This window comes from Podarcis erhardii (genome assembly GCF_964252035.2).
Source record: "Podarcis erhardii genome assembly, chromosome: 5".
NCBI lineage: Eukaryota > Metazoa > Chordata > Lepidosauria > Squamata > Lacertidae > Podarcis > Podarcis erhardii.
Window position 1 is genome coordinate 100,846,486 of NC_138509.1, and position 24,936 is coordinate 100,871,421.

The following is a 24,936-nucleotide window of genomic DNA, read 5'->3' on the forward strand; positions in this document are numbered from 1 at the left end:
GTGTAACGTTTGCGTGTGGATCCAGAATCGGCCTCTACAGTCACTTACGGATTCACTGGTAAAACCGTGTTTATGGAATACAATCTTACTCGGCTACGAGGGATGGCCAAAGAAGAAAGAAAAAGGAGGACAGATTATAATTCAGGCAGAGAAAAGTTCTTCTCCCTCTCTCATAACACTACAAATCGTGGACACCCAATGACACAGATTGTTGGACAATTCAGTACAGATGAAAGAAAAAACTTATTCAGGCAGCACATTGATAAACTTTGGAACTCCCTCCCACTGGAGGCAGTGATGGCCTCCAAACTAGATGGCTTTACAAGAAGAAGAAGAAGAAGAAGAAGAAGAAGAAGAAGAGAAGGAGGAGGAGGAGGAGGAGGAGGAGGAGGGGAGGAGGAGGAGGAGGAGGAGTTTGGACTTGATATCCCGCCTTTCACTCCCCTTAAGGAGTTTCAAAGCGGCTCACAATCTCCTTTTCCTTCCTCCCCTCAACAAACACTCTGCAAGGTGAGTGGGGCTGAGAGACTTCGGAGAAGTGTGACTGGCCCAAGGTCACCCAGCAGCTGCAGGTGGAGGAGCAGAGACATGAACCCGGTTCCCCAGATTACGAGACTACCACTCTTAACCACTACACCACACAACAAAGTCATGGGGGAGGAAAAGGCCAGCAGTGGCTCCTAGGCACAATGGCTCGGCTCTGCCACCGCATTGGGGGGCAGCACTGCTTCTGAATACCACTTGCCACAGACCACAGAAGGAGAGAGGGCTCTTGTGCTTGGGTCCTGCTTGCAGGTTTCCCAGAGGAGCACCTGACCGGCCACTGGGAGAACAGGGTGCTGGACTTGCTGGGCCCTGAGCCCTGAGCCTACATCCAGCAGGCTCTTCTCTATGTTCTTACATTCTCGTGTGGGTGCCAGGTGAGCATAGAAAAGAATCTCTGAAGGTGACTTTAGACATGTGCACCAGTGCCCTCGTGTCCATCTCTGACTCGTTCCAAGGTGATTTGCGCAGGAGACATATGCTAGCGGTGGCTCTCATTGCGCAAGGTTTCTTTTTTCCAGCCCTGTTTGTGACTCCCCAACACTGCCATGCTGGAAACATCCACACCTTCCTGCACTGTGCTGCTTTATGAGCCTCATGGAAGTATTCCAAGCCCCTATGACCAGCAATGGAGGAAGCCACTCGGGCGCCTGGAGTGGGGCACCCAGGGACAGGGCGAGCAGCCCATAGGAGTGGGGCGAGGGCAGGGCGAGTTGTCCACAGGGGTGGGGCGAACCGTGGGGCCTCCGGAGTCTGCCTGCCTCCTCCCACTCTGTCAGATGTGAAACACAAGAGCAGTCAAGTACAACATTCCTAGAGTGAACATGTTACACATGGGGAGTGGGGAGGAATGTTTGTCCAGCCAGCAGGTCAACTTCCTGTTTCCTTCTGGGCTGGGACAGACTTCCTCTGCATGTGACTAGAGGTGGGCGTGGCCTCACCTGCGCAGGTAACAGCAAAAGCACAGGACAAGGCAGCCATCTCTCTCTCTTTGACTACATGCATCGAAGAAGCAACATCTACTTAGCCAAAGATGCTCTCCAAGAGAGGACAAAGGGACAGTCTCCTTATGAGATAGTTTCCAGGTATATGTTACTTTTCTAAGTCTGCCTTCTGGGCTCCTATTGTGAACAGAATGATGTGTGAGTAAACCTTTTTATACTTTTATAGAAGACTGTGTCGTGTCTTATCTTTTATGAGGGAATTAGGTGAAAATACCAGAACAGTTATTATAAAGGCTTTAGCGAGCCTGAGCAAACGCATCTGCTAATTTTACAAAAAAGGGGAATGTTACTCTGCTAAATTGTGAACTTGTTTACACAAGTTGGAAAGGCTATAATTCAACAATATATCCTCTCCTGCGCCCCTGAACATTCCCACACACTCAGCTGCCCTACAGCTGGGGAGGAGACAGCGGGCGGACTGTTTGGGCAGGAGAGATGTGTGGCTCGGGTGCGCTGCAGGCCCCACAGTGAGTGCCGCGGGGCATTTTGCCCCCCTCCTCAGTGGTGACACCCGGGGCAGACCACACCTACCGCAGCCCCCTTCCTCCACCCCTGCCTATGACAATGGGAAATGGGGGAAGATAAAATCCATGGGATGCATTCAAAGAAGGCTAGACCCATCCCAGGAATTTGACTACCCAGCTTTGCTCAGAACACACCTGAAGACTCCATCCAGTTCTGAGCTCCACTGAAGAAGGCTCTTGACAAGCTGGAAGGTGTGCAGAGGAGGGCAACCAAGATGAGCAAGGGTCTGGAAACCAAGCCTGATGGGGAACGCTTGAAGGAACTGGGTATGTTTAGCCAGGAGAAAAAAGGAGCCTGAGAGGGGACATGAGTAAAAGGTAAAGGTAAAGGTACCCCTGACAATTAAGTCCAGTCACAAACAACTCTGGGTTTGCGGTGCTCATCTCGCTTTAAAGGCTGAGGGAGCTGGTGTTTGTCTGCAGACAGTTTTTCCGGGTCATGTGGCCAGCATGACTAAGCAGCTTCTGGCGCAACGGAACACCATGACGGAAAACAGAGCGCACGGAAACACCGTTTATCTTCCCGCAGGAGTGGTACCTATTTATCTACTTGCACTGGAGTGATTTTGAACAGGGGACATGAGAGCCATCTGCAAATATCCGAAGGGCTGAACCATGGAAGATGGAGCAAGTTTGTTTCCTGAGGCTCCGGATCTGAACCAATGGATTAAAACAACAAGAAGGTGGACTCTGACTAAACATGATGAAGACCTTCCTGACTGTGAGAGCTGTTTGGTGGTGTAACAGACTCCCTCGGGGGTCCTTTCCAACACTACACTTCTATGATTCTATACTCTGCCACAAGCAAAGGAAGAACTGAAGCAAAAACTGCTGATATCTCAACAGATTGTGGCTTTTCCGTCCTTTCCCTGTTGTTGTATCTCTTTTTTCCACAGCTGTGCAGTTTGCACCGATCAGTCGCTGTTTCTAAGGCCACGTCTTGCCTGGCCTTTCCTGCTCCCTCTTTTTGAAAACCCCATCCGTGATATAGTGGTTGATGGCGCACCAAATCCACCGTGAAGTGCGGCAGAAGGGCCTTTGAATGAAAAATTGATATTTCCCCGTTCCTCTCTCTCCCTACACGGACCTGAGAGTGTGCATACTGAACGCTCTTCGCTCAGATATCGCCATTAGGGCATCTCTGAATTCTCTGGATCTTTTGGAAGAGGGGGGGGGGCACACGCTGATTTGCAGGTGTTGCAGCCACTCAGGGAGAGGAAAGAAGGGGAAAGAAAGGGATTCAGCAAGAGGCCAGGAATGGACTTTCCAACACTCGCTTTGCAGGAGCAGGAAGAAGAGATTTACCCCTGTGCCTTTGGAGCCAGGAAGGTTCTCTCCCCACCAACACCACTGGATCAGGCCAATCCAATCCAGTATCCTGCTCTCACAGGGGGCGACCAGATGCCCCAATGGGAAACCAGCAAGCAATTGCAGAAGCAGAGCAGAGCTGTTCTGGATAGCGGCCACCAATAGCGCTCACCTTCTCCATGAATTTGTCCAATCCTCTTTTAAAGCCATCCACAGCCTCCAGTGGCAGTGAGTTCCACAGGCTATATGCTGTTTGAATAAGGACTTTTCTATATCTGTCCTGAACCTTCCAGCATTCTCCTTCCATGAGTTCTAGCATTATGAGATGGGGGCTGCCTCTTAGGTGTCTTTTCTCTAAACTAGATCTTCCCAAGCGCTGCAGCTTCTCTTAATAGGGGAGGAGGGTGCTCCACCACCTTATCCCTCTGGTTGCCCTTTTCCTAACTCTGCAATATCCTCTCTTGAGTTGAGGTGATTAGGCACTGCTGGCTTATCATACAATCGTAGAGTCGGAAGGGACCTCCGAGGGTCATCTAATCCAACCCCCTGCGATCCAGGACTCTCAGCTAAACCATCCTTGACCGATGGCCACCCAACCACTGCTTAAAAACCTCCAAGGAAGGAGAGACCTCCCGGGGGAGTCCATTTCACTGTGGAGCAGCTCTTACTGCCAGGAAGTTCTTCCTAGTGTTGAGTCGGAATCTCCTTTCCTGTAATGAGAAGCCATGGATTCAAGTCCTACCCTTCAGGGCAGGAGAAAACAAGCTTGCTCCATCTTCCATACCTCTTGGGGTATTTGAAGATGGCTCTCCTATCTCCTCTCAGTCTCCTCTTTTCCAGGCTAAACATACCCAGCTCCTTCAACCGCTCTGCCACTGAGCTATAGGAGGCCCTTCTGCCCGAGCCCAGATGCTATACTCCCATTCAGTAGCCAGCTGGGTTCCCAATGCCTGGAAGTTTTGCACAAAGATTAGCTGCAATTCCTACATGCATGGGGTTAGACTAGATGACTCTTGGTGTCCCTTCCAACCCTTCACCTCTATGATTCTGTGAGCTATCTGCACTCTTCTGCCCCTTTGAAGAGGCTGCTTTCCCTCTCTCACACGCAGTCCTCAAGTTCAGGATAAACGTTATTTGCATTAATAATGTATCACGAACAATCGAGAACCGGAAAGGACCCTTCTCTGCTCCAGAGAAGTACAGGCAGGCCATCTACGCCAATCCTATTGTGCCCATAAAACACGGAGTGCTGTGGGCTGCCCTCCATAAATCCTTAGGGCAGAAACATCCCGCAGATTAACTCCATCCATCAGATATGCAGCAGAGGAGAACACAAATAAAAACAACTCCAGGAGAAGGAATGAAATATTCCCGTTCTCCAAAGTGATGCAGAAAGGAAAGAGTCAAGGGTAAGAAAGCTGTCGTGCCAGTTCCCTGCATATAGGCCTGGAGCGCGAACCCGGCAGCCCCCAAACCTCTTGATTCAGCACCCCCCTTCTGCGCCTTTGCCCTTCCTTTGTCTCCCAACTGTGCTGAGCAAACAGCCGCCTTTCCCTCTCGCCAGAAAACCATCCTGCTACATCAGCCCCCAGAAGCCTCATCCATCGCTCATCTCCGTCAGCAAGTTTACTCAGTTCCGGCCAAGATAAAGGAGAAGGACCTCAGTGAGATAGCAGGAGGGTGGGAGGGAAAGAGGGGGGGGGAGAACTGGAGGGGAAGGAGTGGGGGGGGTTGAGAAGTGTGGGTCAGAGAAGAGGGAGCCCTATGGACAGACAGCATTTCCTGGAAAGGGGGCTTCCTTACAGGCTTGGCGCTGCTTGTGCACATAAGACCATAAGGAGAGACTGCTGGATCAGGCCAGTGGCTCATCCAGTCCAACTGTCCTCGCAGTGGGAAACCCACAAGCAGGACCTGAGTGCGAGAGCTACTCTCCCTCCCCTCCTGTGGTTTCCAGCATGCAGGATTCAGAAGCATTGCGGCCATTCACAGCCCTCTCCACCTCCATGAATTTGTCCAAACCTCTTTTAAAGCCCTCCAAGTTGGTGGGGGCCCCCCCACCGTCTCCTGTGGCAAGGAGTTCCACAGTTTCATTTTGCACTACATGAAGAGGTACTTCCTTTTCTCTGTCCTGGATTCTTTAACCTTCAGCTTCATTGTGTGTCCGCGAGTGCAAGCGTTAGGAGAGAAGGAGAAAAACTATTCTCTATCCTCTTTCTCCATGCCAGGCATAATTGTACAAACTTCTGTCATCAATAGATCCCCCCCCTTCCCCTTGCTTGTTCCATGGCTCTTGGGGAAATGGCATTTCCTGGCATTTATTGCTATGGAAAAGAGGGAGAGCAGAACTCATGAAGAATTATTAATATGCCACAGTGCTCTGGGCACTGACTGAGCCCACCCTTCTTGGCCCCCTTCTCAGAGTCCGTGTCTAGGCTACCTTTCCCCAGCCTGGAGAATGAACCCCCCCCCCAGCATGTCTTGCCCCATGCCCTTCCTCCAGGAAGCCTCAAGGTGGGACACAGCCCCCTTCTCCACATACTCATTTTATCCTCCCAAGAAGCCTGCAAGGCAGGAGAGAGGGAGGCTGGCCCAATTCAACCTGCCAGCTTCCGGAGTCTGGATTTGACCCCTGGTCTCCCAAGTCCTACTCCAGCCCGCGAATAACACTGACCCTCAAAGTCTGCAGTGTTGTGCGTGTCACGGCTTTCAAAGTAGACTGTAGCAGCTTATATTTTCAATATCACGCAAACACAGGTTGCTGGGTTTATACATTTTTGTCCCAGGACAAAAAGTCCTGCGGTGAAGTCTTTGCACATGGACATGCTGGGGACCTAAAGAAGGAAGGGAGGCTGGGGGGTTTCCTACAGATGAGAAGTATGCGGGGGACAACATGTGCTCCCTGCGTTTTAGAATAAATGCTTTGTTCCTCTCTCCCCCAAAAATTAACAGTGACCCCTAGTATGGACTGTCCATGGTCAAAGGATAGTCTTTTCCCCCCTAAGTCTGTTCTTTTTCTGCCCCATGGAAATGCTGCCGCTATCCCTACATCCTACACGCCACATTATCCTCAAGGTCCTAGTCCTCTCTTTTTGGAACTCCCCAACACACATCCGACTCCTCCATCCATTTATTCAGCTGCTATATGCCTGCGTGCTTTCCTTTCCACAACTAATAGCAGCTACAGGGGTGGGGGTAGAATTAGGGCCACAACAAAGGAAAAAAATGATTGTATCCCCCCTTCCCCAACCCTAATCACTTTCTCAGAGACATGCACACAAAAGTGCATTTCGAATAATAAAATTATGAATCTCCTGCAAAATTATGAATCTTGAGGTTCCTGCATTGCATGGGGTTAGACTAGATGACCCCTGGGGTTCCTTCTAGCTCTACCATTCTATGATTCTATGATGACGCCCACTTAGGCCCTAAAAAAACTGCCAGGGCAGAGTCGGTGTGTGTTCAGTGCAGCACACAGCACCCCGATCAGAGATGAAGGTGGAGTCACTGCCTTCTCACCATTTTTTCTGTCCACATCAGGGACTGTAGTGTGGCCAGTTTTTTAACAATTGTCCTGCCCAGAAGGTGCAAAGCACAGGTGGGAAAAGAAGTAAGAAATGCTGGTGGAGAAAAGGAGGACATAAAAGCAGCCTGCTGGGTCAGGCCAGTGGCCCATCTAGGCCAGCATCCAGTGCTCACAGAAGTCAAAGAGATGCTTCGGTGGGAAACCCACGAGCAGGATTCGAACACAAGAGCACTTCTCCCTTCCTGTGGTTTCCAGCGACTGGGATTCAGAAGCATCGCTGACTCCAGCTGTGGAGACAGAGCAGAGCCACCGATCGCTCTCTCCTTTTCCATGCATTTGTCCCATCCTCTTTTAAGCCATCCAGATTGGTGGCCATTCCTGCCCCCCCCCCAGGAGCACATTCCATCGTTCGAACTCTGCACTGCATGAAGAAGGACTTTCTTCTCTCTGTCTTGAATCCTCCAACATTCAGCGTCATCAGATGTGCACGAGTTCTAGCGTTATGAGGGAGAAAAGCTTTCCCCCACCCTCTTTCTCTATGCATAATCTTACAAACTTCCCTCGCCTTCCCTCTAAGCTAAAAAGCCCTAAAGGCTGCAACTGTTCCTCACAGGGCAGCCGCTCCAGCCCCTCATTCATTTTGGTGGCCCTATTCTGAACCTTTCCCAACTGTGCAATATCTTTTTTGAGGCCAGGCCAACCAGAGGCCTCTGGGAAAGCCACAAGAAGGTTTCGAGCACAAGATCACACTCTCCCTCTGTCCTTTCCAGCGAGTGGGACGGTTGCTCACTGCTTTGCAGGGATGTGAGGGGTCATTGCCCAGGGTTGCACCTGGGGGACTTGGCTATGCCTCAGATACACGGACTGTGGATTAGTGTCATCTCCTGCCATGCAGGGCTCCTAAAGCAGCAACAGCAATGAGCCTTCTGAAGTCCTCTCGCCCTTCTTCGGAGCGCATGATCCATGACTGCAAGATCAGCCACTGGGATCGGGCTGGAAACTTGTCTTTCTGGCTCCATGCAGCCCTCCTTCCTTCCTTGGGCCAGTCCTTTTTTATTGCAGCCAAAGGCCGTGGCCAAAGGCCAAGGCCTCCCTAATCTCCAGTGTTAACTACTGTTAGCCTTGGCAAAGCTGATGAGTGGGCTGGAGCTGCATTCTGCTCCATCCCAGCAAACAAAGCTGCTGTTAAGAGTGACGAGTGAGCAGAAAAGACAGAGCGATGCCAAGTCTTCAGAGATTTTGCTGGAGTCCACCGAGGGAGAGAGAGAGAGAGAGAAAGGGAGAAAGTGCAGCACAGCCGACACATGCGTTTGACATGGTCTTTTGTGTATTGCGACTTTGCTGTTGTTTTTATTGATTATAGTCTGGTACTCAGTTCTGGAAGTATATCATACTAACCAGAGGCCATGACAATTGCAAACCTGCAAACATAGTATTAATATAATACTATAGAACATGCATCCAGAATATAAAGAAGGCATTATGTGATTAATCGGTAATGATTTATTGTAATAGTTGAGATTGAGTTTCTGCTTAATTATTAGTTGCTGATGCTCTGAGAGCTAATTTCATTGCATAATATTATATTCTAAATGGATCGTTGAACACTACTGCATTTTATATAAGTTGTTTATTTTAAAGTCATTTTTTAAAAATTCTGACTTATTTCCATTGCAATGGATTGTTATCGGATGTGTGGTCTTTGTTGTACATTTGGTTGTTTCTGTGGCTTGTAAAGTGCCTTGAAAGGTGGTAAACAAATTAAAAGTGAACTGGAGAAATATTCCATCTTGACCCAAGAGTGGAGGCTGCAAACATCCCATCTCTCCTCCCTGCCTTCCTACGCCTTACTCCTTGCATTAAGTGACTAGTCCACATGGCCATGATTGCTGCCAAGATATACTGGTTTTGGCTCAGTTTGATGGTCATGTTTTCTCCCAAAGTATTCTGGGAACAAGGGACACAGGTGGCGCTGTGGGTTAAACCACAGAGCCTAGGACTTGCCGATCAGAAGGTCGGTGGTTCGAATCCCCACGACGAGGTGAGCTCCCATTGCTCGGTCCCTGCTCCTGCCAACCTAGCAGTTTGAAAGCACCTCAAAGTGCAAGTAGATAAATAGGTACCGCTCCGGTGGGAAGGTAGACAGTGTTTCCGTGCGCTGCTCTGGTTCACCAGAAGCAGCTTAGTCATGCTGGCCACATGACCCGGAAGCTATATGCTGGCTCCCTCGGCCAGTAAAGCGAGATGAGTGCCGCAACCCCAGAGTCGGCCACGACTGGACCTAATGGTCAGGGGTCCCTTTACCTTTTATTCTGGGAACTGTAGTTTGGGGAGGGTTCTGAGTCTCCTTGTGTTAGGGATCTTTGCTGTGCCACCCCAACCTCTATAGACCTCTGGGGAGAAGGGAAAAGCTATAAACCCGCTTGCAGCATAACTTTAAAACCAGCTTCAGAAAACCAAAGGGGCAGCAAGGGTGTCACGGCACAAATCTCCTACGTCAACCCCCTCCAGGGCCACTTTCTAGATTTCCCAGGGAAAGATACCTTTCTAAAAAGCAAAGTGTACATTAGCCTGGGGACCAGGCTCTTTGCCCTGAGAGCTTTATCCTTAAAGTCCCTGGTGTGTTAGAGAGGCACATCCAGACTCATCAGTACTCCTGGGACTCTCCCATTCTTGCATGAACAGAGAGGGGAAATATGTATTGAAATGCTGCTATTATCGACAAGGCATGTAAAAAGTGAATAGAAAGCGCAAAATGGAAGGCTTCCCTTCCGATGGAAAACAAAGCAATCAGGAGGGCCCAACCCAGTTCTGATCTCCGAGCTTTCCATGCAAGGCCCCCTCTCACCCACCTGTGGCCTGAAATGGCACAGTCCACGCGAGAAAGGCAAACTGCAACACCAGCATCACCTGCCCTGGCGCAAAGGGCCGCACAGGTGGCCCGCGCAGGATCGACAGGGCCAAAGGTGAGGCCAGCGCAGGCCTGAGAGGCGACCACACACAGGGGAATGTGTTACCGAGGAAGGAACGCTGTGGAAACTGCAAGCACTGAAGTTTTGAAATTAATAAATAAATGTAGGGGGGAGGTTCTCCTTAACGAAGCACCGTTCTTGCACCCCGAAGAATGAATGGTGATACAGGGATGATAGGCTGTAAGCGAGGAGGCGGAATTCAGTCCTCACAAACACCGCTTTGCAGGTTATTAGATGAAACCCCCTTTTAAGTGCATGGTCAATCACAGATTAGTTTCTGTGCGTGAAATCTGAGAGAGCGAGAATGGAAATTCACCAAAATTTGGGCTAGTCTGGGGCAGAGGTGAGCTAGATCGCAGGAGTGCCCTGCCCTTCTGGGGATCTCACCAGCTTTTCATGCTATTATTCCAAGTTGCTGGCCCTTGAGGGTCATTGGAATATGTTATGCGGGAGGGGGTTTCAATGTGGTTGTCAATCCTGAAACAGCAGACCATCGCTTGTAGGGAAACCTGCCTGCTGAAAATAGTTGCTCTAGATCCTGCAACCTCCAGCCTTTGCTCCAACCCTCGCCTAACCCTTCAATTCCCCCTCCGATGTCAAGAGTGCTTTGCCAGTTCGCTACAGGGAGAGACAAATCGAGCCCCCTCAGCAGAGGAACGTGCCCTTCTTGGGCCCAGCACTGGGACCCGCCTTCCCTTTTGGAACCGCCAAGAAGGAACCAGCAGTTGCTGCCCCACCGAATTCTCCTTTCCTTCCCTCTCCCCTTCCTTTCCCCAACGTCTCCGTCCTCCTCGAAGGCCTTATTGAGCCTGCTTCGCACTGAAGATTCCGGCAAGGCGACCCCGCCGCCACCCCCGGGCGGAAAACATCTCGGAGTACCCGAAGCCCTGAATCCCCCCCCTCCCCGGAGCCTTCTCCGCCAAGCCAAGGGCTCCAAGAACTTCGACAGCAATAAAGCGCATCCTTGCAAGTCGTGAGCACCGAATTAGGATGGCCAGGCAGAAACCGCGGCCAGATGGCTCCTTCCCTCCCCCTCTCGCCGCTCAAGATCCAAGAAGGCGAGGGCTATCGCGCCACGCTATCGCAGAATCTCTGGTAATAGCGCTGCTTTGGCTGCCAAGGCGAGGGAAGAGGCTGCTCGCCTCCCTTCCCGAGGCTGCCTCTTGCTCGCCCGCCCGCCCGCCAGCAACACGGAGAGGCATCCATCTGCTTCTGGATGCATGACTATGCATATAATGGGTTATTATGTCCCCACCCCACGATTTTTATGGCATCCAACGTGCAGACCAGCAACACACCTACATCACAACAGGGGAGGGGGGAGCAGTCTGCTTTGAAAACAAGCCTTCATCGAGGTGTTGGAGTCAATGAGATTCCCTGGTGCTGCTGTTCATATATAACGGAATCACTCATTTTGCGGGGCCTGTTCTGAACCTCAGGTACATCCCCCTTGCCGCTCGAGAGGGTAGGATCCCTCCGTGGGATTGAAGCCGCCTATAATCAGATATCCCCAAACTGCCTTTGATTGACAGGGCAGTTATTAAAACGGAGCCCGGGGTTTCAAAGGCAGCCTCCGTCTTAAAGGAAGCCCTGGGTACACCAGCTCCTCATTCTTGCTGTATCAGAGCTTCCCAGCCACCTTGTGTAATAAAAGGGGGGGAGCATGAGACTGGGGGGGGGGGGTGTTAAATAAGAGCAGCGTCTCCCTGCACGCTTTTTTTCCATTGGCCGGCGAGATGGGCCACCAGCAACGTCAATCAGTAATTAATATTTAGAGATTTGGAGAGTTCACGTACTTATGCAAAACGAGCAAAGCAAATCGAATCGGATGCAATTTGTATACGCCTGTTTGGATGCAGGAGACACGACCCCCCCCCCCACGGTGCGCCCCCAAACCTGGGTGGGTCGGGGTGTGTGTGTGTGTGTGAAATATTTTATGAGCAAGGATGAAATGCACTGACGGAGGCGCGGAGGGCGGGGGGAGCGCGAGATCAAGGGACTCTCCTTAAGCAGCCAAAACAACATTGCACGGCTTCCCCCTTTCTGGAAGGTGGGGTGGGGGTTCAGCATTGCCCTCCCCCCCCCCATATGGCGCCACTGGGTCCTGCATGCAGCAGATGCCTCGTCGCGTGGGGGTAAGGACGGGGCTTGTACGGCGAGTCTCTTCCCAGCAAAACGAGGCGCCCCGCAACCCTCCTAAGACACACGCCCTACAATTTACAATTGCATTCAAAACATTAATTAAATCGCTTCCCGGCTCAGAGCCAGGGAGTCGCCCCGGAAATCCACCTCCGGGAGCCAGCTTCGGCGCTCGGGGCGAAGGCCTTTCCCCGTTCTCGCCCCCTGGCCGGCGTGCGGCGCAAGCCCAGAGCCCGGCGGCGGAGCCTCCTTCGCCCGCCGCCGCCGCCGCCGCTGCTGCTGCAAAGGGCTCTGCCCAGCCTCGACCTCCGCTCGCACTGCGGTGCTCGGGCGAGGAGAAACCGTGGGCGCCCGCCCGCCTGCCCGCCTGCCCTTACCTTCCATGGCCGAGCTGTCCGGGCGCCGCGAAGTTGCCGGGAACTTTGGGGAGGGCTGGTGGGCTCGGCGGGTGCTGGTCCTCCTCCTCCTCCTCCGGCTTCCGCAGCTCCTCCAGCCCGGATCCCCGGCGGCGCGTCGGGGCTTCCTCTCCGCTTCTTCCTGCTCGGCTCCGGCTCCTCCTCCGGCTCCTCCTCGGCGAAGGCTTTCCCGGCACCCGGAGGCTGCAAGCAAGCACCGCAAGGGTGAGCGCCCGCAGGGAGGGAGCCGCGCGCCGCTGCGCAACCCGCAGGGACCCCGGGATGGAGGGATGGAGGGATGCAGGGATGCAGGGATGGAGGCTGGCGCAGGAGGCGAGCGTTACCTGGCGGCGGAGGCGGAGGCGGCGGGCGGCGGGCGGAGCGCAGAGGAGCTGTCCGCCGGCGCTGGTGCTGCAGGTACAACTGCCGGCTCTGCCCACTCGGCTGCCTCTGTTGTACGCACGGCACAGGCGCCGGGGAGCTGGCAGGGCGCATGCGCCCCCCCGCCGCCGCCTCCCTTCCCCTCCTCTTCGCTCCGGCCGCGCGCTCGCTCCCGGAGCCGCCAAAAGCGCTTGGCGCGGCGCTTTGGTCCCTGGGAGGCCTCGGCCGGGGAGAAAGCGCGCACTGGAGAGCGGAATCCAGCGGGACGGGGAGTGGCCGGGGACTCCGGGGTTCTCCGCGCCCCGGGATGAGTTTCTGTTCGGAGAAAGAGGAGGAGGAGGGCTTCGGTTGGAGACCACCACCCCCCCCTCCTCCTCCTCCTGCTGCTGCTGCGAGGCTTTTGGCCTCGCGCGCCGGGAGCGTTTATACGACACTTTTCCTGGCCCGCGGGTCCCGGGATGGCGATGCTCTTGACTTCAGCCCCTGGGGGCGAAGCTCGGTGCTGCCTCAGCATCGCGGCGGAAGAGAAGGGAGAGCGCTGAGCGGGCAGGCGAGCGCTGCCGCACCTCGCCGCCTCGTGCAAGGCTCGCCTTGCTCTGCGAAATGGGCCAAAGAAGGAGGACCTTCTCCGATAACCAGGCCCGGAGGAAGGAGGCAAGGGCCTTTCTTTGCATTTTTACAGCTGCCGCTCTCAGGAAGCCAGACATGGACTTCCACAGCTCGATCGAACCTAGCCAAGCTTCCAACCGAACCCATTTGCAAGCTCCGCCTCGTCCCAGCATACTGGGACCTCACTGCTAAACTGGAGAAGACAAAACTCCAAAAGAGATGTAAGGAGGCTGGAACCAGACTTAAGAGGGGTGGGCAAGGGAGGGGCTCCACCATTCTAACCCAAATTAGCAGTCTAGGCTTGGGGGGGGGATTGGTACTAGTTTTTTTATTATTATCATTTAAAGAATTTATATGCCACTTAACTGCAGTTGGTGCACAAGAAATAAAATGCAGAAAGAGGTAAAAAGAATAATGATCAGTTGAAACAACGAAACCAGAGTTCTGTTAAGATGCCTGATAGAAGACTAAAGGTCTCCCGTGGGCGCCAGAAGTTCAACAGGGAGCAGGCCGGTCTGATTTCCACTGGAAGAATTCAAGTGGCACACACGTACCGAAGGGTCAGTCCGCCACTGGTGTAACACAACCTGACTGTGGCTCCCAATGAACATTGCCTCTGGATGCTCACATGCCCATGGCCTCCCACTGTCCATTTTGTTGTGCATTCACAGCAATTTCTGTTCATGGTGATATGAGGACAGCCAAGGATCAGGGCAGGTCTAAGCCACCCCCGGGTGCTTGGCAGGAAAATGGCATAGTCATGCCCACTCATGCTTTGTTGAGGCTGTTTGGGTAGTGGGCTTTGGGGGGCGGCTGCCATAAGAGCATAAGGATAGCCCGCTGGACCAGGCCAGTGGCCCTTCCTGTTCTCACAGTGGCCAAGCAGTTAATAATATATAATAATAATAATTTATTATTTATACCCCGCCCATCTGGCTGAGTTTCCCCAGCCATGCAAAGTCCGGGCAGACGGGAGGAGGGCAAATGTTGTCCCTATTTTCAAAAAGGGGAAAAGAGAGGACCCAAATAATTACCACCCAGTCAGTCTGACATCAATACCAGGGAAGATTCTGGAGCAGATCATTAAGCAAACAGTCTGTGAGCACCTAGAAAGGAATACTGTGATCACCAATAGTCAGCATGGATTTCTGAAAAATAAGTCGTGTCAGACTAACCTGATCTCGTTTTTTGACAGAATTACAAGCCTGGTAGATGAAGGGAACGCAGTGGATGTAGCCTACCTTGATTTCAGCAAGGCATTTGACAAGGTGCCCCATGATATTCTTGTAAAGAAGCTGGTAAAATGCGGTCTTGACTATGCTACCACTCAGTGGATTTGTAACTGGCTGACTGACCGAACCCAAAGGGTGCTCATCAATGGTTCCTCTTCATCCTGGAGAAGAGTGACTAGTGGGGTGCCACAGGGTTCTCTCTTGGGCCCGGTCTTATTCAACATCTTTATCAACGACTTGGATGATGGACTCAAGGGCATCCTGATCAAATTTGCAGATGACACCAAACTGGGAGGGGTGGCTAACACCCCAGAGGACAGGATCACACTTCAAAACGACCTTGACAGATTAGAGAACTGGGCCAAAACAAACAAGATGAATTTTAATAGGGAGAAATGTAAAGTATTGCACTTGGGCAAAAAAAATGAGAGGCACAAATACAAGATGGGTGACACCTGGCTTGAGAGCAGTACATGTGAAAATGATCTAGGAGTCTTGGTTGACCACAAACTTGACATGAGCCAACAGTGTGACGCGGCAGCTAAAAAAGCCAATGCAATTCTGGGCTGCATCAATAGGAGTATAGCATCTAGATCAAGGGAAGTAATAGTGCCACTGTATTCTGCTCTGGTCAGACCTCACCTGGAGTACTGTGTCCAGTTCTGGGCACCACAGTTCAAGAAGGACACTGACAAACTGGAACGTGTCCAGAGGAGGGCAACCAAAATGGTCAAAGGCCTGGAAGCGATGCCTTATGAGGAACGGCTAAGGGAGCTGGGCATGTTTAGCCTGGAGAAGAGGAGGTTAAGGGGTGATATGATAGCCATGTTCAAATATATAAAAGGATGTCACATAGAGGAGGGAGAAAGGTTGTTTTCTGCTGCTCCAGAGAAGCGGACACGGAGCAATGGTTCCAAACTACAAGAAAAAAGATTCCACCTAAACATTAGGAAGAACTTCCTGACAGTAAGAGCTGTTTGACAGTGGAATTTGCTGCCCAGGAGTGTGGTGGAGTCTCCTTCTTTGGAGGTCTTTAAGCAGAGGCTTGACAACCATATGTCAGGAGTGCTCTGATGGTGTTTCCTGCTTGGCAGGGGGTTGGACTCGATGGCCCTTGTGGTCTCTTCCAACTCTATGATTCTATGATTCTATGATTCTATGATTCTATGATTCTATGATTCTATGATTCTATGATTCTATGATTCTATGATTCTATGATTCTATGATTCTGGGCGGCTCCCAATTGAGTGTAAAAAACCCTCTGTCTGGTTCCCTGTAACCTCACTTCTCGCAATGAGGGAACCGCCAGAAGGCCCTCAGAGCTGGACCTCAGTGTCCGGGCTGAACGATGGGAGTGGAGAGGCTCCTTCAGGTATATAGGACCAAGGCCGTTTAACTGTTGACTGTGGGAAGCCAGCAATCAGGATTTGAACACAAGAGCCCTCTCCCCTCCTGTGATTTCCAGCAACTGGGATTCAGAAGAATTCTTGCCTGTAACAGGGGAGGCAGGGCACAGTCATTGTGGCTAGCAGCCACCAATAGCCCTTCCCTCCTCCAGGAATTGGTCCAGTCCTCTTTTAAAGCCATCTCAATTTGATGGCCGTCACTGCCTTCTGTGGGAGAGAGTTCCCTAGATTAACTATGCGCTGTGTGAAGAAGGGCTTAAATCCTTTTATCTGTCCAGAATCTTCCAACATTCACCTTCATCGGATGTCCATGTGTTCTGGGGTTCTGAGAATGGGGTAAAAGCTCCTCTACTCCACCACTAAGTCTCATGTTCTGTGGCTGCAGTGTGGCCTTAGCGCAAAGGGGGCGTCTCATGGCCCTTTGTACCCCGGCTGTCCTGCTCCGCCTCCAGCATCCTGCCTGAAGACTCCTCTCCAGCAACTTTTCAAGATCCTGCACAGTGGAAATGAACTGCCGTGGTGGCACCTGTGCAGGTATAGCTCCTCCTCCTCCTTTCCTGTCCCTTTTCCCTTGGGTGGGTGGGTGTTTAAAATTGTAAGCCTGTGGGTAGGGGCTGTCTTGTTTTAATTGCTGGGATAGCTCAGTCAGTACTGCATGAGACTCTTAATCTCATCATATATCATATACAGTATATCATATATATGATGATAATTATATTAATCTTCTTATATCTTATAGTGTGTTGGTTTGTCTGATTTTTCTGTTATTTGTTTGTTCAATTGTATGTTTGTTCACTTGTATGGATGTCTGTTTTTCATAAATGTATTTATTTTAAATTAATAAAGCTATATTAATAAAAAAAGAGACTCTTAACCTCAGGATCATGGGTTGGAGACCCACATAGGGCAAAAGATTCCTGTGTTGCAGGGGGTTGGACTGGATGACCCTCAGGTTTCCTTCCAACTCTGCAATTCTATGTTCCTATGAATTGATTATTGGTCACTCTGGAAGCCCTTTTGGCTGAAGAATGGGGTACGAATGCCCCAAATAAATAAATAAATCACTCCTACAACTATGTTGGTTTAGTGGTCTCTTCAACCCCTCCATCTGCACCTGATTCCTTGGAGAATCACTTGTACTGGCCATGTTTGTAAGAACAATAGAAAAATAGCCTGCAAAGGAGAAAGCTATCGATGGCTAGTAGCCATAACGGCTGGAGGCATAAATGCTTGTGAATTCCAGTTGCTGGAAACAGCAGGAGCGGAGAGTTGCTTTTGTGCTTGAATCCTGCTTGCACAAGAACATCTGGTTGTCCACTCTGAGGACACGATCCTGGACTAGATATGCCCCTTTGGCCTGAGCCAGCAGGCTGTTTTCATATAGTTCTCTCTTTCCTAAATTATTCTTCTTCTTCTTCTTCTTCTTCTTCTTCTTCTTCTTCTTCTTCTTCTTCTTCTTCTTCTTCTTCTTCAAAATTCACTAATTATTCTTATACCAGTAAGTTGCTGCTGTAAGCTCCTATAACACTGCCACGATTTTCTCTCCAGTCATTTGCAAAACATGTCCTCCACCGCCATTTCTTTTCTGAATAAAGTTTCTGCAAGAGCCAAATGCTTCCATAACCATTCCCATGAAGTTGGAAAGTGTGGATTCTTCCACTGAAGTGACCCCAGGTTTTCTGATGAGATTAGTAGATTCTTTATTAAAGATTTCCTTTCCTCTGGAATAGCGGCCTCAATCCAATTAAACTGTATCAATACAGGACAGTTATTGCTGCAATTCCTAACACCTCTTATTCCAATTGTGAAGTAAGCTTGCATTTGCATCTGAGCAGCTTTTATTAAATCTCACAAGTGTCAGGAAAGAGAGCGATTTCGCACTGAGCTTATTGTACTGTTTAGCTCAATGATTTTACCAAGCAAAGTTCTTTGTCTACCGACAGGTCTAGGATCATGGCCTGTGATGCTGCGTAGCCCACAGAGAGCTGCTTTACCCTGTTTCAAACTGCAGCCTTAGAAAAATGTAAATTGTGATGACACAAACATGAGCATCACACACATTGAGGTGCTGGGATTGGCTGCTTCTCTCTGCTGAGAAAAATGTGTGAGATGGCCATGGGATTCACAGCTGGACACTGATTCATGGTCTAGGGTCAAAAAAAACCTTTAGTAGGAAGAGAATTATTAAGACTTCATTACAAATTCAACCCAAAGCAGGGAAATTATACATTTCAGGCACCAAACTTCTGCACAATGGAAGGTATAGGAGACCCATGAGCAGGACTTGGGCAGCACAAAATTACTCGCCTTTCCTGTGGTTTCCAGCAGCTCGTATAATTATTGTTAATAATAATAATAATAATAATAATAATAATAATAATAATAATATCCTGACAGAGGAGGCAGGGCAGAGCTATCCTGGCTGGGAGTCACAAACTGCCTTTACCTCCACGAATTCCACAGAATGGTGGACAGTGTCATCTAGTCCAACCCCCTACAGTGCAAGAATCCTGCCCACAACCATCCCTGGGGGGGCTCAAACCACTAACCTTCTGGTTAACGGCCTGGTGCGCCAACCCACTGTGCCACCTGAGGGTGGAAGTCACAGGAGGGGAGAGTGTTGATCTTATGCTGGGAGCCTGCTTGCGGTTTTCCCACAATGGGCATCTGGTTGGCCACTGTGAGAACAGGATCGTGGAATAGATGGGCCACTGGCCTGATTCTGCAGACGCTTGTTATTGACTTAAACAATCCATTTCTGAAGACCTCCAAATTGGTGCCCATCACTGCCTCTTGTGGGAGTGAATTCTTCTTCTTCATCATCATCAATTATTACATTTGTATCCCACCTTTCCTCCAAAGAGCTCGGAATGGTCTGCGTAGTTCTCCTTCTCCCCACGACAACCCTGTGAGGTAGGTTAGGCTGAGAGAAGGCAGTGACTGACCCTAAAAGTCACCCAGTGAGCTTCATGGCTGAGTGGGGATTTGAACTCTGGTCTCTCCCAGGTCCTGGTCTGATGCTCTAACCACTACACCACACTATGAGGAGGTGCTTCCTTTCTTCAGCCCTGGATCTCTGAGCATTCAGCTCCACTCCTATCCCTTCTTGATCAGAAAAAGCCCAGCAGCTGAAGGCTTCTGACGTCTTCCCTTGGGCTTTAACTGGGATTCAGAGTGCAGACCAGTTAGGGGATGAGCTGCAGAATGAAGGAAGGGACACTCACAACCCCCCCCCCCACCTTGCTTTATGCCAGCTTCTTGTATCGAGGAACAGAAAGTTGTGGGCTCTCTTCTTCACGGGTGGTTTTTAAGCAGAGATCGGATGGCCACTTGTCAGGGATTCCTTCACTGTGATTCCCAAATTGCAGCAGAACTAGATGACCCTTGGGCGGGGGTCACTTCTGTGGGAATGTTCAGGGTGGCAGGAGAGGATATATTGTTTATTAATATCCTTCCTAACTTGCGCTAGCAAGTTCCTTTACTTAGCAGAGTTCCATTCCCCTTCTTACATGCTGATAGCTGGTTGCAGGCTCATGTGAGCCTGTCACTATTATACAATTCAGTCTGTCTCAGATTGAGTTGTATGTTCCTGGTAACTTCCTGTAATGGTTCTAGGGGTTGCTCGTGCGTAAATCAGCGCCACGCTTGGCTGAGTTACCTGGGTGAACCCTTTCTGTCCTGGGTGAACCCTTTCTCAATCGCTGGCAGAATCCGTCAGTGGGTGTTTCTTGAACTTCTTCCAGCAAAGAAGCTATTTGATGCCTAGTCTCCCTGCGCAGAAGCCTTCTGCGCAACAAGGGTGTGGGCAGTGGAGGACCCTTACTCTCCCCGCTGGTCCCCGGCAAGGAGTCATGGGACCGCCTCGCCACTTCCCCCATCTGCCCCCCTTCTCCACTGGTGTTATGCTGATTTCCGTCCCCAGAAGATGGGCTGCTTCTCTCCCTCCCGGGACGCTCTCCGTAATCCCTCTGGAGCCCTCCCTCTCCCTCTGGCTCTGATGGCAGTTCCCTGACAGTTCCCTTGAATCCCTCTTAAAAGAATAAAGAGGCCACAATCTTATTCAAAATCAATAAAAGAAGTTTACTTACATCAGTTCACAGTTGGATTCCTGAAGGAAGACTTAGTTATGAATATGTACATGTGAATCTACCCCATATGTGGGAATAATCCCAGTGCTTCTGCCAGCTGAGAGCTAGCAGAGCAGTCCTAGCTAGAAGCTGGTCAAACGAAGAAGGAAGTCAAAAAGAGAGAGGTGTGCTGCATGACTCGTCCTTTTGTTACCTGGACAGGTAAGGTCACACTCACCTTCTATCACCTGCAAAAGGAAGGATGCTCCAGCCCAGGCGGAAACAGGAACTTTTGACTGGCTAGAGCAAACATACCCTTCAATGTCCACTCTAGGAAAACAAGGAATGTTGTATTTGACTGCTCCCACTGAATTACACTCCACACCTTCCAACCTTACAATTCTATGATTCTATGATTTAACCATCTAAAAAGGAAGGCAAGTGCAACAAAGACCCTGTGCCACACCTGTGAGAACTTCACCAAAGTTCTCTCTCCCCTTTGATAATATTTGAATACCATTTATTTTCTCCTTTAGTGGCGGAGAACGTTTTGTGGAGCACGGAAGGCAGGGCAACTATTTTGCACAGCACCAGTTTTTGGCACACAGCTCCTGCCAGCCCCAGCATAGCATGGCCCTGCACCCTGGGAGCTGATGGGAATTGTAGTCCAAAACCTCTGCGAGGGACCAGGTTAAGGAAAGCTAGAGAAGGCCACTTGACCTGCCATAATGGTCATAAAACATTTGCAATTATATTTATGTAGGGCGGTGTGTGTTGTGTATATATTTATGTAGGGCGGTGTGTGTGTCACTCTGCCGTGATCCAGAGAGTCTCCTGGCACTTGGAAGCGCAGGGTCACCTTCAGCGGCACTCGTCAGTGTCAAATGACACCACGCTGTGACTCGATGCTTCCGATTTTCTCCCCTTTTAGATCTGGCATTGATTGAACACGGTGCTGGGTGAGATCACAGTCCCATGCTCTTCCCCCTCCTCCCTTCTTAAAAAAAGCCCTCCCCAAACCTGCCTTGACAAAAAGCGAGATTGGCAACTTTGGCACAGTTCCCAAACCTGTTGTAGAATCACAGAACTGTAGAGTTTGAGGGGACCCCCCCCCCCCGAGGGTCATCCAGCCCAACCCCCTGCAAGGCAGGAATCTCAGCTGGCTCATGAGGGAACACACAAGGGACCTCTTCTCCTCAGCACAGCCTAAAAGCCATAGAACCAAGACAGGAAGGGAGACAATCTCATTCCAAGGTCCATGGAGCCAGGGCCCCTCCAAACATCTTTTAATTTGTGGCTTCATGAGGATTTGGGCTCAGGATGTTGTTAGGCAGATGTATGCAATCCAACTTTCAATACCGTTTGCTCTTGCAGAAGTTTCAGGGTGGACAGCTTGGTCCATTTCCCAACAGTGCGCATTGTGTGGTGTGATACATAAGTAGCAGTCAAGTACAACATTCCTTGTTTTCCTAGAGTGGACATGCGGGGGAATGTTTGGTCCAAGTCAGTTGAAAACATCCTGCTTCCTCCTGGCTGGGACATACTTCCTTTAGTGTGTGACTAGAGGTGGGCGTGACCTTACCTGTGCAGGTAACAAAGGCACAAGGCACAAGGCACCCCCTCTCTCTCTGACTTCCTCCATCATTGGACCAGCAGCTTGCCGATCAGAAGTTCGGTGGTTCAAATCCCCTTGACGGGGTGAGCTCCCGTTGCTCGGTCCCTGCTCCTGCCAACCTAGCAGTTTGAAAACACATCAAAGCGCAAGTAGATAAATAGGTACCGCTCCGGCGGGAAGGTAAACAGCATTTCCGTGCGCTGCTCTGGTTTCGCCAGAAGTGGCTTAGTCATGCTGGCCACATGACCTGTAGGCCAATAAAGCGAGATGAGTGCCGCAACCCCAGAGTTGGTCACGACTGGACCTAATGGTCAGGGGTCCCTTTACCTTTACCTAAAAGGGGACATACCAGGAATATACAATTCAGTACTGAATTGTATGATAGTGAGCAGCTAACACAAGCCTGCAACAAGCTATCTGCTGTGCTGTGAAAAGGGGAATGCACTCTGCTAAGTAAAGGAACTTGCTAATGCATGTTAGGAAGGATATTAATAAACAATATATCCTCTCCTGCCACCCTGAACATTCCCACACTAATGCACTTTTATTGTGTAAAGAACGTGTTGCAGAGGAGACCTGCAATGAACCATCACATGAAGAGGCCTCTGGAGAGCCAGACGGTGAATAGACAGGGGCATCGTTAGACTCAGGGGCCTGGGTCTCTTACATGGGTCTCTTACCTGCCCCCACTTTAAACAAGCAAGCAAACGGAAATGTTAACAGAGGAGTTTTCCCTCTGAAAGCCAGCTGATATTTGCAGATGTCTCCATCACCCTCCCAAGCAGAGTCAAGCCATTAAAATATCCTCTTTAGACAAGCCTAGCTAGATGCTTAGAAAGGTGAAGTAAATTTCATCTGTTTTAGTCTTCTAACTTTTGTATGTTTTTAAAGTACAGTGGTACCTCGGGTTACATAGTCTTCACGTTACATTCGCTTCAGGTTACAGACTCCGCTAACCCAGAAATAGTACCTTGGGTTAAGAACTTTGCTTCAGGATGAGAACAGAAATCGTGCTCCGGCAGCACGGCGGCAGCAGAAGCCCCCATTAGCTAAAGTGGTGGTTCAGGTTAAGAACAGTTTCAGGTTAAGAACGGACCTCCGGAACGAATTAAGTACTTAACCTGAGATACCACTGTATAGTTGTAAAAAATAATAATCTTGATTTTATTGTTTTGTTTTTTGTATACCGCTTTGAGGTTGTTGTTTTGTTTTGTTTTTTTACAATCGAGCGGTGTATACATTTTACAAAATAAATAAACATGTGGCTTCTGTTCTGGTTCATTAGAATTTCTTAACTTTCTGTACATCCCTGCATATTTTACATGAATTAAACCATTCAGTAATCCATTGTTACATCCATCAAAACTTATTTACACTGATGAATATATATCTTAATGCTACCAGCATTTTTAAATAATCACAATTTTCACCTATATATACAGTAAACATTTTATGTAAAATGAATGATGGAAGGAGAAGAAGGGATGTCATTGACTTAAGGTTGTTTAAATGAATATTTTGAAATGTAATTTAGAAAAATTATTTTTTTAAAAAATGCTATTTTTTAAAAATAGAATTTCTTAACTTTCGGATTCAGTTCTGATTCAAACAATATGAAAAAAAATAAATTGCTTAACCACTTTTCCAATTAGCCCAGATACATCTTCTCAGCTGCTGTTCTTAAACTTCTTCCTCTTTTAAGGCAACTTCACTAGAATAGGTGTGAAAGGTCTCTGCCCCAAGGCTGTTACAGTCTAAAGTGAAACTCTGTGAATGTGAAATGGAAGCTGGGATAAACAGGGGAAAGATTAAGAATGTAAGAAGAAACCTGTAGCCAATGGCCCCTCTTGTTGGAAGCTGTGGCTGAATGGTTTCGTGGGAGCCGATTAAAACTAAATCCTTCGAAGACAGAGGTCCTATGGCTGGGCCGGGAGGGCATGGGGTTGGGGGGCCAACTCCCATCTCTTGCAGGGGCCCAATTAGTGCCATTGCCTTCCATTAAGAGTTTGGGTGTAATCCTTGACGTCTCCCTTTCCATGGAGGCGCAGGTTACAGCAACAGCCAAGGCGACATTTTTCCACCTTCGCCACATCAAGCAGTTGGTCCCTTACCTTTCCCGCCCCAACCAGGCAACAGCGATCCATGCGACAGTCATCTCCAGGCTTGACTACTGCAATTTGCTCTACGTGGGGCTGCCCTTGAAGCTGTCCCAGAAACTCCAGCAGGTGCAGAATGCTGCAGCGAGGCTCCTCACGGGGTCCCTGCCATGGGAGTATACCCAGTGTTTTTCAAGCTGCACTGGCTCCCAGTGGAGTACAGGGTCAGATTTAAGGTGCTGGTTTTGACCTTTAAAGCCCTTCACGGCCTAGGACCCTCGTACCTACGGGACCGCCTCTCCTGGTATGCCCCACGGAGGACCTTAAGGTCCATATCTAGCAACACCCTAGTGGTCCCGGACCCTAAGGAAGTCAGATTAGCCTCAACCAGAGCCAGGGACTTTTCAACACTGGCTCCGGCTTGGTGGAACGCTCTGTCTCATGAGACCAGGGCCCTGCAGGATCTGATTTCTTTCCGCAGGGCCTGTAAGACAGAGTTGTTCTGCCTGGCCTTTGGCTTGGAGCCAATTTGATTCCCTCCCACTCTTTCTTTTTTCTTTTTCCTTTCTCCTCCTGTGATGAGGCTGCATTTCAATATTTTAATGTTTCGATATTTTAATGTTGTATTTTAATCTTGTTTTCAAGTTTTATTCATTCAACTTGTTTTATTATTGTTTGTTAGCCGCCCTGAGCCCGGCCTTGTCTTGGGAGGGCGGGGTATAAATAAAAATTATTATTATTATTATTATTATTATTATTATTATTATTATTATTCTGTTGGACCAACCAGGGGCCCCCATGGGAAGCCCCAGAGCAGGATCTGAGCAGAGCAGACATTTAGAAGCCTCTTATGTGGGATGTGATACACAAGTAGCAGTCAAGTACAACATTCCTTGTTTTCCTAGAGTGGACATGCGGGGGAATGTTTGGTCCAGCCAGTCGAAAACTTCCTGTTTCCTCCTGGGCTGGAGCATGCTCCCTTTTGCATGTGACTAGAGGTGGGCGTGGCCTCACCTGTCCAGGTAACAAAAGGGCAGGGCACGCAGCACTCTCTCTTTTTCTCTTTGACTTCCTCTGTTGTTGGAGCAGCTTTTTAGCTAGAAATGTTCTGTTGGCTTCCAG

General features: G+C 49.8%; 1 protein-coding gene across 1 annotated transcript in view; it reads right to left on the reverse strand.

The window, feature by feature from the left end:
• Positions 1-12,854, reverse strand: part of FGF12 (fibroblast growth factor 12) — a gene marked incomplete at its 5' end in the record, with an annotated part of 246,382 nt that extends 233,528 nt beyond the window's left edge. The window contains 2 exons of the mRNA XM_081862809.1: positions 12,391-12,612; positions 12,753-12,854. Of these exons, the coding sequence (XP_081718935.1) occupies positions 12,391-12,397 (7 nt within the window). The remainder of the gene's footprint in view (positions 1-12,390; positions 12,613-12,752) is intronic.
• Between the last annotated feature and the right edge of the window lie 12,082 nt (positions 12,855-24,936).